Source organism: Lethenteron reissneri, chromosome 35 (assembly GCF_015708825.2).
Source record: "Lethenteron reissneri isolate LAM-NWPU_2019-01 chromosome 35, ASM1570882v1, whole genome shotgun sequence".
Classification (NCBI taxonomy): Eukaryota; Metazoa; Chordata; class Hyperoartia; order Petromyzontiformes; family Petromyzontidae; genus Lethenteron; species Lethenteron reissneri.
The window spans coordinates 12,896,629-12,912,042 of record NC_083813.1 but is presented as its reverse complement, the minus strand read 5'-3'; the positions used below and the strand labels follow the sequence as shown (position 1 = coordinate 12,912,042).

Genomic DNA, 15,414 nt, shown 5'->3' with positions numbered 1-15,414 from the left:
AAAGAATTTGTGGGCTTTAAAGGAAAAAATATATACTGTAAGAGCCAACGTTCCGGATAATGGCCCTTTATAGCACATCCACGAAGGGGGAATGCTCGAAACGTCGCCTTTGTTTATTTTGTTTCCTTTGACGACCACAGCGTCATCATGAGGCCTCCTTTGCCAGTACCAAAATATACTAATTGGGGTTTCCCATTTTTTCTGGCAGCAAAACTGACACTTTGCAAGGAATCATGTTCACATTAACCACAATACTTGCAGTCAAATGCAAACAAAAAACACAACTCTGATAATGTATGCATTGTCCTTGAAACGGATTGGGCCACACCAGAGACAGCTTTTCTTAGAGCCTAGTCTCATGGTGTTCGAGCAGATGACGCCAAAAGACGCACAACTCAAAGACAACGCACGGTCAGAGTAATGAGAGCTCGGGGTAAGCATCTCCATCACGAGGCCTCCTTTGCCAGTACCAAAATATACTAATCGGGTTTTCCCACATTTTTCTGGCAACAAAACCAATCAGTTTCAAGGACAATGCATAAATTATCAGAGTATTGTTTTTTTATTTGCATTTGACTGCAAGTATTGTGGTTAATGTGAACACGATTCCTTGCAAAAGGTGTCAGTTTTGTTGCCAGAAAGAAGTGGAAACCCCCCACGAGCACCGCGTCAGTGACACGGAGCGCGTCAACTTGCTGTTCGTGGTAATGCGCCACTGCCCCACCCGGCAAGGGTGGCACAGTCGGGTGTTTTACAATCGGGTTTAATTGTCTTTTTATGTTAAACCCGATCATCTGAGATTGGGAGAAATCCGGTTTAATTGGTTCTAATTGCAGAACCGCACTTCTCACCGATGGGCTTCATCCATTCCAAGCTCAGGAACTCACTGGCGGTGCCCACGATCGTGGAGGAGAAGCTCCTCGTGTTCATCAAGACCAGGGGTCGGAAACCTACGGCTCCGGAGCCGCATGCAGCTCTTTACGGGCTGCTTCTTGACGATATGTACGTATGTACAGTATGTACTCAGATGCATTGCGGCTCTTGAAATACTGAATTTTGTACCGAATTGGAAAGAAATGGCTCTTCTTGTTATTTTGGTTGCCGACCCCTGATCAAGACCAACCTGCCCGCCGCAGTCTACGACTAGCCCGTGCCCGACGGCCCCCCGAGTACAATAGCAGCACCGACGAGGAAGCAGCCTAAGCCTTGGATCAGAGTTTCGTATTCATTAAACCAGGTTTTAATTCCCCGAAATCGGGTTTAATTGTATTAAAGAAAAAACCCGATGCCTGCCGCTGGAAAAATCAGTTTTTTCCACCCATGGCACACGGCGGTGTCAGCAGCAGCAGCGGCAGCGCCATGGCGCCCCCACGTGGCCAACGGTGGAAGTTGTCCCTCGCCTCCCGCGGCGTTCGCCTTGGAGGGGCGGTGGCTCTCGATCACTCAACCCCCTTCGTTACCTCGTTACTGCGGGGACACACGGCGAGGCGAGGCGAGAGTTGTGAGGAGTTTGTGTGGAGTCTGTGTGGAGTCTGTGCCCGCGAGGCGACGCGGGAGATCGCTCCCCCAGGGGGGGAAGTTGCTTCTCGCGGTCTCATGGCGCCCGGCGGCGGCGGCGGCGGCGTGGAGGGCGAAGCGGGCGCCATGGCAACCACCACGGTGAGTGGTGAGGTGAGTGTGGTGAGTGTGGTGAGGTGAGTGTGGTGAGGTGACAGTGGGGAGTGTAGTGAGTGTGGTGAGGTGACAGTGGTGACAGTGGTGAGTGGTGAGGTGAGTGTGGTGAGTGTGGTGAGTGTGGTGACAGTGGTGAGTGTGGTGAAGTGACAGTGGTGAGTGTGGTGAGTGTGGTGAGGTGACAGTGGTGAGTGTGGTGAGGTGACAGTGGTGAGTGTGGTGAGTGAGTGAGGTGACAGTGGTGAGTGTGGTGAGGTGACACTGGTGAGTGTGGTGAGGTGAGTGTGGTGAGTGTGGTGAGGTGACAGTGGTGAGTGTGGTGAGGTGACAGTGGTGAGTGTGGTGAGGTGAGTGTGGTGAGTGTGGTGAGGTGACAGTGGTGAGTGTGGTGAGGTGACAGTGGTGAGTGAGGTGAGTGTGGTGAGGTGACAGTGGTGAGGTGACAGTGGTGAGTGGTGAGGTGAGTGTGGTGACAGTGGTGAGTGAGGTGGAGTGGTGATGACATGAGTGGGTGAGTGTGGTGAGGTGACAGTGGTGACAGTGGTGAGTGGTGAGGTGAGTGTGGTGAGTGTGGTGACAGTGGTGAGTGTGGTGAAGTGACAGTGGTGAGTGTGGTGAGTGTGGTGAGGTGACAGTGGTGAGTGTGGTGAGGTGACAGTGGTGAGTGTGGTGAGTGAGTGAGGTGACATGTGAGTGTGAGGTGACACTGGTGAGTGTGGTGAGGTGAGTGTGGTGAGTGTGGTGAGGTGACAGTGGTGAGTGTGGTGAGGTGACAGTGGTGATGTGGTGAGTGAGGTGTGGTGTGGGTGAGGTGACAGTGGTGAGTGTGGTGAGGTGACAGTGGTGAGTGAGGTGAGTGTGGTGAGGTGACAGTGGTGAGGTGACAGTGGTGAGTGGTGAGGTGAGTGTGGTGACAGTGGTGAGTGAGGTGAGTGTGGTGAGGTGACAGTGGTGAGTGTGGTGAGTGTGGTGAGGTGACAGTGGTGAGGTGACAGTGGTGAGGTGAGTGTGGTGACAGTGGTGAGTGAGGTGAGTGTGGTGAGGTGACAGTGGTGAGTGTGGTGAGTGTGGTGAGGTGACAGTGGTGAGGTGACAGTGGTGAGTGGTGAGGTGAGTGTGGTGACAGTGGTGAGTGAGGTGAGTGTGGTGAGGTGACAGTGGTGAGTGTGGTGAGTGTGGTGAGGTGACAGTGGTGAGGTGACAGTGGTGAGTGGTGAGGTGAGTGTGGTGACAGTGGTGAGTGTGGTGAGTGTGGTGAGGTGACAGTGGTGAGTGGTGAGGTGAGTGTGGTGAGTGTGGTGAGGTGACAGTGGTGAGTGTAATGAGGTGAGTGTGGTGACAGTGGTGAGTGTGGTGAGTGTGGTGAGGTGACAGTGGTGAGTGGTGAGGTGAGTGTGGTGAGTGTGGTGAGTGTGGTGAGGTGACACTGGTGAGTGTGGTGAGTGAGTGAGGTGGGTGTGGTGAGTGTGGTGAGGTGACACTGGTGAGTGAGTGAGGTGACAGTGGTGAGTGAGTGAGGTGGGTGTGGTGAGTGTGGTGAGGTGACACTGGTGAGTGTGGTGAGGTGAGTGTGGTGAGTGTGGTGAGGTGACACTGGTGAGTGAGTGAGGTGAAAGTGGTGAGTGTGGTGAGGTGACAGTGGTGAGTGTGGTGAGGTGACACTGGTGAGTGTGGTGAGGTGACACTGGTGAGTGTGGTGAGGTGACACTGGTGAGTGAGTGAGGTGAAAGTGGTGAGTGTGGTGAGGTGACACTGGTGAGTGAGTGAGGTGAAAGTGGGGAGTGTGGTGAGGTGACACTGGTGAGTGTGGTGAGGTGACAGTGGTGAGGGAGTGAGGTGAGTGTGGTGAGTGTGGTGAGGTGACAGTGGTGAGTGAGTGAGGTGAGTGTGGTGAGTGTGGTGAGGTGACACTTGTGAGTGTGGTGAGGTGAGTGTGGTGAGTGTAGTGAGGTGACAGTGGTGGGTGAGTGTGGTGAGGTGAATGTGGTGAGGTGACAGTGGTGAGTGAGTGAGGTGACAGTGGTGAGTGTGGTGAGTGTGGTGAGGTGACAGTGGTGAGTGTGGTGAGGTGACACTGGTGAGTGAGTGAGGTGAAAGTGGTGAGTGTGGTGAGGTGACACTGGTGAGTGTGGTGAGGTGACAATGGTGAGGGAGTGAGGTGAGTGTGGTGAGTGTGGTGAGGTGACACTTGTGAGTGTGGTGAGGTGAGTGTGGTGAGTGTAGTGAGGTGACAGTGGTGGGTGAGTGTGGTGAGGTGAATGTGGTGAGGTGACAGTGGTGAGTGAGTGAGGTGACAGTGGTGAGTGTGGTGAGTGTGGTGAGGTGACAGTGGTGAGTGTGGTGAGGTGACACTGGTGAGTGAGTGAGGTGAAAGTGGTGAGTGTGGTGAGGTGACACTGGTGAGTGTGGTGAGGTGACAATGGTGAGGGAGTGAGGTGAGTGTGGTGAGTGTGGTGAGGTGACACTGGTGAGTGAGTGAGGTGAAAGTGGTGAGTGTGGTGAGGTGACACTGGTGAGTGTGGTGAGGTGACAGTGGTGAGGGAGTGAGGTGAGTGTGGTGAGTGTGGTGAGGTGACAGTGGTGAGTGAGTGAGGTGAGTGTGGTGAGTGTGGTGAGGTGACACTTGTGAGTGTGGTGAGGTGAGTGTGGTGAGTGTAGTGAGGTGACAGTGGTGGGTGAGTGTGGTGAGGTGAGTGTGGTGAGGTGAGTGTGGTGAGTGTAGTGAGGTGACAGTGGTGGGTGAGTGTGGTGAGGTGAATGTGGTGAGGTGACAGTGGTGAGTGAGTGAGGTGACAGTGGTGAGTGTGGTGAGATGTCCTGCGTGCTGTTCCAGGCGTGCCCTCTACCGCCAGTGATGTGAGTTGTGTACCACTGGTGAGGAGTATTGTACCAGTGGTGAGTGTTGGGAGAGTTGTGTTTCCTGCTCAGCTGTCGTCTGTGGTGAGTGTCCAGTGGCCTGCCCTGTGAGCCGAGTCTTGTTACGCGAGTGTGTATTTTATCCTTTATTGTTTATTGATACTTCTTGTACTGCCGTGAGTGGAGCTTCTTTAACAACGTGTGGACCTCGAGTGTGTACTCGCATCGCCCCCTGGAACGGGCATTCAATCTCATCGCCGTGCAGGTACAGCCAGGGCGATGATCCCCTGCCCGCTGCCCTCCTCGCCGAGTCGCAAGTCCCTCGCCGCTGAACCTCGCCGCTGAACCTCGCCGCCGCCGCCGCTCTCTCGTCGCCGACCATGCTGGACGAAGGCCACGTGCGGCAGCGGTGCCAGGACCTCGGCAGCACCGTGAGTCGGGGGTTGTTGGAGCCAGTGACCTGTGGGTGGGACATGACCCGCGGCTTCATTTCACTCGGCCCGTGGCCACGGAAGGCCTCTAATGTCCGTGCGTTGTTGAACTTCTTTCGCACCGTACATTGCCAACCGTGCTAATCGGGGAAGAACGACAAACTAAGCACAAAAAGCAGTTTGAAAGAAATGAAGTTTCAACCGATATTTACAAGTGCATGTGGCCACTGCCCATAAAACAATTTATATCCGTCAATGCAGGCATCTTGGCCGTGCTAATGGGGTATCAAAGGGAACTATTTTTAATCTGGCAAACAGCGTTTCATATTTAGCGTGGTAAAGACGAGCCGTAATTCTTATTGGATTACACCAAGATGTGTGCTGACGTGTGGTCTGCCAGAATTATTTGAAGGTGCTATTCGACCCTCCGTGGATCATCTGGAGTTTGGTGATGCGGGTTTAAAGGAGGCCTGAAAAGAGAGAGTGGCAATCGTCGAGGCCAGCATGAGGGGTCTCGGCAACATTCGGGATACGGAAATGGTGGCTGCACAAAGTGTTGTGTATATTTGTGTGTTGAACTTATTTTGCACAAAACATACGTAGCCAGCCATGCTGATCAGAGGTGTGGGGGAAGGACTAAACACAAAAAGTAGTTTCAAGGAAATGAGTTTTAAATCTTGATTTAAAAATGCACAGATCCAGTGGCTTCCTAATATCGGAAAGAGTGTTCGAGATGGCCGCAGAAGCGCATCCGAAAGCGCGCAATGCGGTGACCATCTTTGTTCGATGGCCAGCCAAATGGCACTGCGAGGGTGAGCGGAGTTGGTGTGGTGGAGGTGCGAGACCCTGTCGGGTTTACTCAAGCTGGGCACGTGGTGCTGGTGGGTGACTGCAGGACTACAGCAGGTGGGAGAGGAGGTCTCCCTGCGGCTGTGGTCGTGGAGGGGCCCCCCAGCGTAGCCTGCGCACCCTGCCCCGTCTCGGCACGCGGAGGGCTCGCCGGAGCAGGGAGTCCAGCAGGGCGCCCGACTACCCCCTGGGTTGCCTGGCAGGGAGCTCGCGGGAGCTGAGCTCAACTCCTCGGCCAGGTCAGCAGTCACCCACGGCGTGTGAGAGATTCACCATTGGCTTGGAAATGTATCGTGGATGCGCCATAAATCAGTATGATTTTGTGCAGTTTCTACTTTTGTATTGTTTTGTTTATTACATTTTCTCTTGAATTGTTTACATGTTTTTTTACACAACTTACCTTGTAGCATTAAGGTTGTGGTGGCATCAATAAAAAAAAATACATTATCTAATAAGCAGTCTTATATAGCGTCGTTCATGCAAATTGCATCTCACAAGCGGAGAAGAATCCCAGACAAGCTGGAATGCTGCCAAGCTGTGAGGCGGTGCCAACTCGTGCTAAGCAGCAGGCGCGGCTCGTCCACCAGGGACGTGGGGGCACCGCCACACCACGCAACTGGAAATGAGAAATTATTTTCGAATGAAAAATATTATTCTCTTAATTGTTTTGTTTGTGGCTGTGGAGGAGTCCGAGTGAGAAATATGCCTTCATTCCTTGCGATGAGCTTCGCATTGTAGCCACGCTGTTTGAGACCCATTCAGGGTGGTTAAAAAGGCGCCCGTGGCTGCGATGCGCCGACGTCACGACGCGAGGTGGCACCGTGCACATGTAGCAGGTCCACCGCCTACACGCTCGAGGCTGTTGGCAGTGTCAAAGGGGTCGTGCAGTGTGGACTTGAGGTTCATAGGGACACGATTTGAGTGCTTTGTTGTTCTGTTTCGTATTATTTATAAATTCCTACCAAGAACATTACGAAGTTTTCCCTAATTAGAACACCATATTTTCAGAGGTCACTCACAAGCGCCCCACCTCGTGTAAATGTCACAAGCCGCCACTGCTAAGTAGTTCTTTACATATTGGAACCTCAACACTTTTATTTAACAACTTTCCTGGCGGTTAACACTGAACGTAACTCGGGTTCTATAGCAGGTGATGTGGCTAACTACGCGAGGAGCCAGTTAACTCGAGACGAAGACCCGGAGACGACGAGACACGGGACCCAGGCTTGAGTCCACAGACGAGCCCAGAACACGCCCGGGACTGCCCCTTGATGCTCCTGGGCGTGGCCTCGCTCCGCCTTCGGACACGCCCCCTTCGAGACCTTTCCCGAAGGATCCCGACCGAGCATCACGTGCCCCACTCGGGCTGCCACGTCCTCACTTGCCCTCTCTCTCAGACCACCACGTCCCCCCTTGCCCTCTCTCTCAGGCCATCACCAGGACGATGTCCCCTATGCCTGGCTGACACACCGCACTTACTCTGGTGCTAGAGAGAGGCTCCAGACGCACAGTTGCACTCCTGTAACAGCAGCTGACGCGAACACCATAGTGACACCATTTACGTCACTACACATGTGTAAGGAAGTCGGAGCACCCGGAGAAAACTCATGCATGCGAGGAACTAACACTTTCCTATACGCCAGGGACACCTGATATCAGACCACACTTTGCTGTCCTGCATTCTGCCGGCGAGCCGGGGTGTTGCACCTCCTCGATGCCTACGGGAAGGGAGCCTCGCAACATTTTGTAATTTGTCCGATCCACCAACCAGGAGCGGCTCGTCCATATCGGCGGACGAGGCAGTCGCCTAGGGCACCAAGTTAAGTGGGGCGCCAAATTCGAGGAAAAAAGAAGTAGATACAAATAAAATAAAGAAGATGTCATTATTTCAATTCCTGTGTACATATAGAGGGAATATGAATTATAATTCATTTCTCAACATTTCTGAGAATGTATCAGTGTCAAATATTTTGAAGTAAAATATTTAGTTAAAAAATAAACACCGAAAATCGGACTGAAATATCGTCCAGCTTCGTGTACAAATCTATTCCGAAAATGTCGTGTCTCTCTTTTATCTGACCTCAGAAACATTGGTTGGACAGACTGATGGACAAATCAAATAATTATGCCTCTTTTAAAAAAAATACGCTTAAAAAACATTAAACAGAAATCGTGGGCAAAATGTTTCCCAGTTTACCAAAAACCTCAGCCGAGATCTGCCCTTGGGGTTTGGGGCTGGGGGTGCCGATTGACACGGTTCGTCTCGGGTGCCAGTTGCTGACAGTTAGTCTCGGGCCGCCCCTGCTACCAACCCTCGCCTCCACAGCGCTGGATTACAGGCGTGCACCACCACTGCCGGCTGTAGCATTCACGTTGATGTCTGTGATGAGAGACGGCTGCCAGGATTTGAATCAAGGATTCAGAGGTCCCAGCTCAGCGCTCTGACCTCTGAGCCTCCTGGCTACCTGGCCGCCTGACCTCCATATTCGTTTATTTGTTATTTTATCCACTCCACTTTAATTGATTTTCTTCTCACAACTATTCACGTTGGGCAGCGGAACATGGGCCTCAGAGCCCATCCCTGGGTCCTGCGTGGCCCAGCCAGGCCCAGGTGCTGGGCGCCTCGTGTTCCGTGCTGTGCCGCCACCCGTGGGTGGAGCGTCCGCCGCCACCGCCACCACCGCCCCCCGACATCCAGGCCCTGTGCAAGAAGATGGCCGACGTCAAGGTGCTGGAGGTATGTATGTATGTTGAAGTTTTTTTGCACCGTAGCCACCGTGTGTGCAAGGCCATGCAACTGCACTGAGGTCAATGGGCTGGAGGGGCCTAGGCGTTGGAGAGGGGGGAAATGTAAATGAACAGGGGGGGGTTCCATTGAATGCCTTGCACTAGGGCCCATGTCGACCATCCTGAAATGTGGTGGCCATGTGGCTTAGAGGTTAGACAGCTGAGTTAGCACCGCTGAGATCCTGGATTTGAAACCAAGCAGCCACCTCTGATGAAACTGTGTTCTCAAGTGCAGTGAGTTGATGGTCTCAGTCTGGTAACCAGTTTGTTTCTGCACTTAAAGTGGCAAAATATTATCTCTTGAGAGTTACAAATATCGGTTTGACTGTCATCCGATGAACATTTCTCTCTGCAGCAATGCAGGTGGGAAGAAAATGCTGCCCCTACCGTGTTGGGCAGAGGTCACTTGAGGGCATGTCAGAGGTAGATCCGTGATATGCTCTTTTGTGTCGTATTTTCGAGAGGTCCAAATAGAAAATGTTTCTGGTCACGTGACACTGGTAGCACAATGGGGAAAACTTTTCAATATTAAAAAATGTTCAAAAAGACCTAGAAATCAACAAGAGCCCGCTTGCCCCGTGACCCGCTCGCGACGTCACACCGCTGTGTGTGCGCTGCGGGCCAGTATCTGGCGGAGACCCGGCAGGCCGCCGTCGCAGAGCGCCGCCAACGCATCGAGGCCCTGGAGGCGGCGAACGAGCGCCTGGCACAGGAAACCCGGGAGGCGGAGGAGGCGGCCTTCCGAGACGTCAACGCCACGCTGGCCCAGCTCCAGAGACACCAGGTGCCGCCGGGCTCGCGCTTGTCAGCTCCCCCCCCCCCCCCCCCGTGGCTGCTCCATGGAGCCATCGAGCAGGGGTGCCACGGTGGTGGTGAGATCTTAACTACCTCGTCTAGTTTCCAGGTTCGTGGGTTCGATCCCGACCCTAAGACCTGTTCATTTGGAGTATGCATGTTCTCCCCATGATCGCGTGGAATTTTTCTCCGGGTCCTCTGGTTTTTCCCTCCACAATTATAATCGAAGTGCTTTTAGAGTATTTGGCTGATAACATTTCCACGTGATAAGCCACTTAATTGGGCGATCATTTGTGGCCAGGTTGCTTCTGAAAACAGCTATTTAGCTCAGTAGGTCTTACCTGGTCAAATAGAAATAGTTACATTGTTTTATAGTATGGCATCCATCCCTTCAAGTAATCATGTATCGTTTAATTAATGTTTGCCCCTCGACCTAGCATACCTAACCGTTCGAGAGGTGAATCCCAAATCCACATCCGTTTGTCTTTTATGAATAACTTGCCTTTTGCCCGTCCAAGGACGGGTGTATTGCAGTGAATCTGAAACTTGCAAGTGAAAAGCAGACCGCGACGTGATATCCAATGCATTAATGTGTGGGCAATTTGTAAGGGCGCGGTGACGGAGATCACGTGACGTGAGGGTTCTGCCTTGGTAGTGAGGGTTGTAAGTTGACGCCGAGGAGGGGGGAGGAGGCGCCTCGGCCCCCCATGTGAAGTGACGTCACCCGATAATTATTATGAATGGGGGGGGGGGTGTCCATTTGGAGGACGTCACCTGTTAACGATATTTAATGAGGGGGGCTGTTCGACATGGAGTGACGTCACGAGCGTTGCACACAGACATTCTTGGCTCATTATAGTAGCTAATAATAATGGGGAGGCGGGGGGTGTCCATTTGGAGGACGTCACCTGCTCATGAATATGAATGAGGAGGGCTGGTCGATGGTGAGTGACGTCACGAGCGTTAAGGACATACCTGGGTGATTATAGTAGGTATGATTATCATCGCACACTGCATCATCACACATCGCATCGTAACGCGCTCCATGGACATGATCCGCCGTCGAAGTGTCATAGCATGGCTTGCCAGGAGAGGGCAGTATTGTACAACGAAGATGCGGACCCGACCTGTTTTGTCAATATTGCATAGCGTGTGAGTGGATACCGTGGCGTGCATTACAAGTTAACAATTAATTATTATCATATGATACCAAACCGCGTCATCACCAGCATCCTTTCTTCCAGAACTTCCTGCATCGGGCGTGCACCTCTGAGAATGTACCCCGAGGCCTCATCGCTTGCCTTTTTCCAAATTCAACATTTCGATGTCTCCCCTCCATGAAGCGCTCTCCTACTTTCTGCATGCACATGACGAGGGAATTCTCATGTTGAGGCCATCCTTGCATTCTTGCGGGAAGTACCACTTTGACCTCGGCCGACCGCTTCCTTCCTGCAGAATGCGCAAGCCCTCCTCGAGGATCTTCACGGGCGGGAGATGTCGGAGGCCATCGCTAACGAGCAGCGTGTGGAGGACGCAATGCGACAGGACGTAGCCGGTAAGTTCGGCCACAAATGCTGCGGTCTCCCTGCAATCTCCCTGCAATATCTGTAAGAGGAGTCCAAAAAACCCGAGAGTGGAGGTCTCTAGAGCTTCCTCTGGAGGTGGCCATTCCACCAGTCGTGTCGAGAGAGAACAATTGCAGGGTTGCGACTCTGCCTTTTACCTTGATGTTCAAGTCTAAATGCTCACAATGCAGGGGAGCTACTCGCACACTCTACCCCCATCGCGCCGTTAAACAAGCCCCCAAGAGTTTCTCCCATCCGCTCGGCCCGGCGCGAGTGCAGAGCTGGAGCGGCGGGTGCAGCGGGCGGGGGTGCAGCTGGAGGAAGCGCGAGCCAACCTGCGCTCGCTGCGGGCGTACCACGGCAGGGAGCGGCCCCTGCAGGCGGCGCGGCAGGCCCAGCTGCAACGCCAGCTCCAAGCGCTTCAGCGGCAGCAGGAGGTTGGGGCGCGCAAAACACCACTCGGCAGAATTGGCCAAACATCCGAATGTCGCTGGACTCTCCCGATAAGAGAGTTCTGAGACTCGGTGAGGCTCTCCTGTATCTGCACCAGCGGGGTCAAACTACCTCCATGTCCAACGTGAATGTTGAGGTTGTGTGCGGCTGCCGGCGCTGAGAGGGCGGTGGATGTGCCCGCAGGTGGAGGAGGCAGAGGAGCGCCGGCAGGACGAGGAGCAGCTGGAGCGCACCGCGGCTCAGGACGCCTTCGCCCAGGAGGCCCTGCTGCTCCGCGTTGCACAGGTCGGGGGGAGGAGTGTGCACCCTGCCATCGAGGAGACCTCTCGGCACGAAAGTTGACCTCTCCACTGTTCTGGGGCGGCTCATCCATATAGGCAGACTAGGCAGCGTGCACCTGTTTGCATTTACACTCTGGGCTTTCTCAGATGCCCCATCTGACCTCGTTGACTGCAGAGTGCCCTTGTCCGGTGTCAAAACCATTCAGTACAGCCCATACTCGGTTCCTTGTTCCCACCTTTCTGTATCCCAGTGTTCCTCTATCTCTGAGTCGTCATGTCCCTGTGTCTCACTTGTCCAGTGCAAATGCAGTTCAGTTGAGCCCATCAATGGCAAGGCTGCGGGTCAGAATTCTGTTTATTTTTTTTAAATCATGGCTACTGAGCGCAGTCTAAAAAAAAATCAAAATTCGCATAGCAGCCACCAACAAACAGTCCTCACCATGGCTGGGGTCATCAATAAAAAGTTTCCTTACTGTTGACGAGGTCCATGCTGCCCACCAGGGACTTCCAGAAGGGGTTGTGGGGCGGTCGCCCCCAAATTGCCGTACCATGGGGACGGCTCCGCTGCCCACCACTGAGATGTTGTTAAGAAGTTGTGCGGTGGAAGCTGCGACCACAATGGCTGTTTGGTGATGCAAGTTGACCCCAGGGTGAGTTTGTAAAGAACAGGATAGATCAGCAGCAGATTTGGCAAATCTTGCAGCTTTGTCATCAACTGTTAGGCAGCGTTGATACAGTCGATTAAACACCCACCCTGCCAGTTGATTTTACTTAATGTCTGCCCACTTTCAGGAGCACCTGGAGGAGTTCCCCCATGATCTGCGGACGAAGATCTTCCAGAATGCGGGCTTAAGGAAGGAAATTGAGATCCAGGGGAAGGTAAGAGACCACGGGCATACCGATAGAGTGTTCAGGCGGTGCAACGGCACTGAGACCCATGGATTGGACTCTGAAGAGGGGGGAAATTCGACAGGGGAGTGTCTCGTTTCTTTCCTTGCAAACAGGAGTTCAAGTCTACACAGAGGTTGCTGCCCACTGGGACTTTAAAAGTCGTGCAGTGAGATGCAACCAAACCCTAGGAACAAATAGCCTTTACATGTATGCTCCTTTGGTTGTGAGTCTCATGCTGTTCGACATAAGTTTTCAGCTTCATGAATAGCAAATGTCATTTTTTTAAGTCACTGTGTTGACAAATGAAAATATGCAGGAAGAGTGATGTCAAGGTGATGTTGCCCAATCATCGCTAATGAGCTGACGTGATGATGAACGTAGCTATCAATATCTTATTATTGCAGCGTGAGGGGTGGAGCAGTGGCATAGTGGTTATTGGTGCCCTGTGTTACGGACCCAGTGTCCTGAATTTGGTTCCCAGCCACAGCCAACACCAGTGGTGAGTGACATCTGAACCGGTCCTGGGTGCCCACACCTCTTCTCCAATCCGCACTGACCAGCGTGGTGAAGTATGGTCAAGCAACCTCCATGACCGACACGTCGTGGGTGAGCCCTCTTCTAACAGTGGATTTACTATGGGTTCTAATTAACAATTAAACAGTGCTCACATTAACGTTACAGTACGTTATTAGTAGCAAAATACTAAATCGGACAATATGCCTCCTTCACCAAACTTTTTCTCCAAAATAAAAAATAAAAAGTGTTTTCACATATCCCATCAGCCGCATGGTCTTCTGGGGGTGCATAATCAGCAGGATTGGTTCAACAAAAGCAAACTTTGGTCTGGTTTCGACATTCAATGTCCCATCTGCAAGGTCAGTCTTGCTTGAGCCAATGCTGGCGAACTGCCAGATGTATATAGGACCCATATCTAACTCTGCTTGATGTCCAACTCTGCTAGATTTGGGTCCTATTAGTGTGGCTGTGATGTAACGGTTTGCACACTGAACTTGAAATCCAGAGGTCGCCGCTTCAATTCGATTTTCGCAGCGCGACATTTGAAACAATGGGCAAGTTTATTGTGTTCTGACCCCCCCCCCCCCCCACCGCCGTCCACCCGGCAGTATAAATGGGTACATCCGCAAGTCATATGTGGTGATGTAAAGACCGCGTACTCCCACCTCTTCCAAGATGCGGCCAGTGTTGAATAATATGTCAAGTGTCGTATACAAGGGCTTTCTAGATCTCCCTCTCGTGTCATTATTGTGAACGGTGCCCATATGCATCCACACTGCTCCCACCCGTCATGACCCCTCTTGCCCGCCGCAGGAGGTCGCCGCCCTGCGCTTGCTGATCCCTGCCCTGCAGCGGGAGGTTCGCCAACTCGCGGCTCAGGCCAGGAAGCAGCTCCACGCGTCCCCCTGGCTCCTGCCGTCCACTCGCGAGTGAGACATCGCCTGCCCTTCACCGCAGTGCCATGGGCAGTAATGGGCAGCACCATTCCCGCAGGCTCGGGTGGCGGGGGGTGGAGGGCATGGAAATTAATTGTAACTGATTCATATTTTAATTGGGGGGAGTGGTGGTGCCCGGTGACCGTTGTTGATTTCCTCGCCACGGCGAACACGTTGGCCCCAATTTTCTGTGACGTCGTTTTGTCACCCGACAGACCGGCGCCCGACGAGGAAGCAGAGCTGGACATCCCCCGAGATGAGGAGCTACCTTTTTGAGGAAAAGCTAAGCTCCCCGCTCCTGAGCATCCTCATCAGCAACTAAAGAACCTCAAGTGTACCTCTTTCATGGGAGGGAAAGTCAGTGTGTGTGAGGCCATAGTAATAGGAAGGTGATTCATCGGGTAAAATCCATTCTTATGCTCACGATATTTGCAGTGAATCTTGGATACGAATCATGAAAACATTTAGTTACTTATTTACCCAGGAACGCCAGACTGAAGTCTGCAGACTCTTCCTGCATTGGGATGTTTGTCCAAGACCAATTACAGTACATCATTGGACTTTTTCGCGAATGTTATACGAAGCAGAACCGAGCGAGCTAAATAGTCAAAACTAGACCCCAACAAAATATATATTCTTGAAGCGAACTGTGACTCCGAATCGTGATAATTAATTTAATCACTGGAGGGTGAATTGTCATGTCCCTAGTAAATGATCCTGTGTGCCATTACAGAATGTGTGCCATTACAGCATTTGTGCCACTCGCTTGTGGCAGGCTTAGGCGGGGGCGGATCCAATGAGGGTGCAATGTGGTGATGCCACCCCCTTGTTGAGACCCAGAAAACTGGTATTTTTAGTGAGATTTACAAGAGTAGGTACATTCAACGTTTTAAAAGTTATTATTAATGTCGGGCCCTCTGCAGATAGCAGCCTTAGCGAGAGCTACTACTCCACCAAACTGGAACGCTGATCAACATTGGACCGAGGTCTATTCAAGAGTCTGCCTGGTACCCACTGCTGCTGTGAACTCAGGCGCGGTGTGTGTGGATGTATGCTGCTGTCCCTTTAAGTTGCCAATCCTAAGTAAAAGCGATACAACCACTCCGGTATTGTACCCTACTCGAAATCCTAAGTATTTGTCGTATTAATGCTATATATGCGTATATTCTCAAAATGTCGGCTTGGTTGATGGAATTCACGGTGTTTATTAAACTTTGTAACTCTGGCCTGAGATTGCTGCATTTAAAATTCAGTTAAGAGCGAGACATACATGGATATGGTTTATTTATCTAGCTCAGCCACTGATTAACAGCAAACTGTGTGCACGCCGTCTGGTTCTTGTTGTCTTGATTGTTCTCAACATTGCGTGAGTGCATGTATT

General features: G+C 52.2%; 1 protein-coding gene across 4 annotated transcripts; it reads left to right on the top strand.

Annotated features, from left to right (window-relative positions):
- The first annotated feature begins 949 nt into the window (after positions 1–949).
- On the top strand, positions 950–15,258 carry LOC133350958 (trichohyalin-like). Of its 4 annotated transcripts, none has more exons than XM_061565807.1 (11): positions 950–1,659; positions 4,796–4,961; positions 5,857–6,049; positions 8,366–8,547; positions 9,223–9,381; positions 10,848–10,947; positions 11,237–11,394; positions 11,594–11,695; positions 12,484–12,570; positions 13,912–14,027; positions 14,249–15,258. In XM_061565807.1, exons 2-11 carry the CDS (start codon positions 4,911–4,913, stop codon positions 14,307–14,309), a joined length of 1,209 nt encoding a protein of 402 aa, XP_061421791.1. In that variant the 5' UTR covers positions 950–1,659; positions 4,796–4,910; the 3' UTR covers positions 14,310–15,258. The 4 variants fall into 4 exon arrangements, with proteins under 4 accessions (XP_061421791.1, XP_061421792.1, XP_061421793.1 ...); XM_061565808.1 differs by having other exon boundaries at positions 950–1,671; XM_061565809.1 differs by lacking the exon at positions 950–1,659 and adding an exon at positions 4,438–4,614.
- Positions 15,259–15,414: the final 156 nt, after the last annotated feature.

Bases quoted from the DNA above. Each gene is read 5' to 3' on its own strand.
- LOC133350958 (XM_061565807.1), top strand. From the start codon at position 4,911: ATGCTGGACGAAGGCCACGTGCGGCAGCGGTGCCAGGACCTCGGCAGC. The intron at 6,050-8,365 runs GTCAGCAGTCAC...CACGTTGGGCAG, and splicing joins GAGCTCAACTCCTCGGCCAG to CGGAACATGGGCCTCAGAGC. The intron at 9,382-10,847 runs GTGCCGCCGGGC...TCCTTCCTGCAG, and splicing joins CCCAGCTCCAGAGACACCAG to AATGCGCAAGCCCTCCTCGA.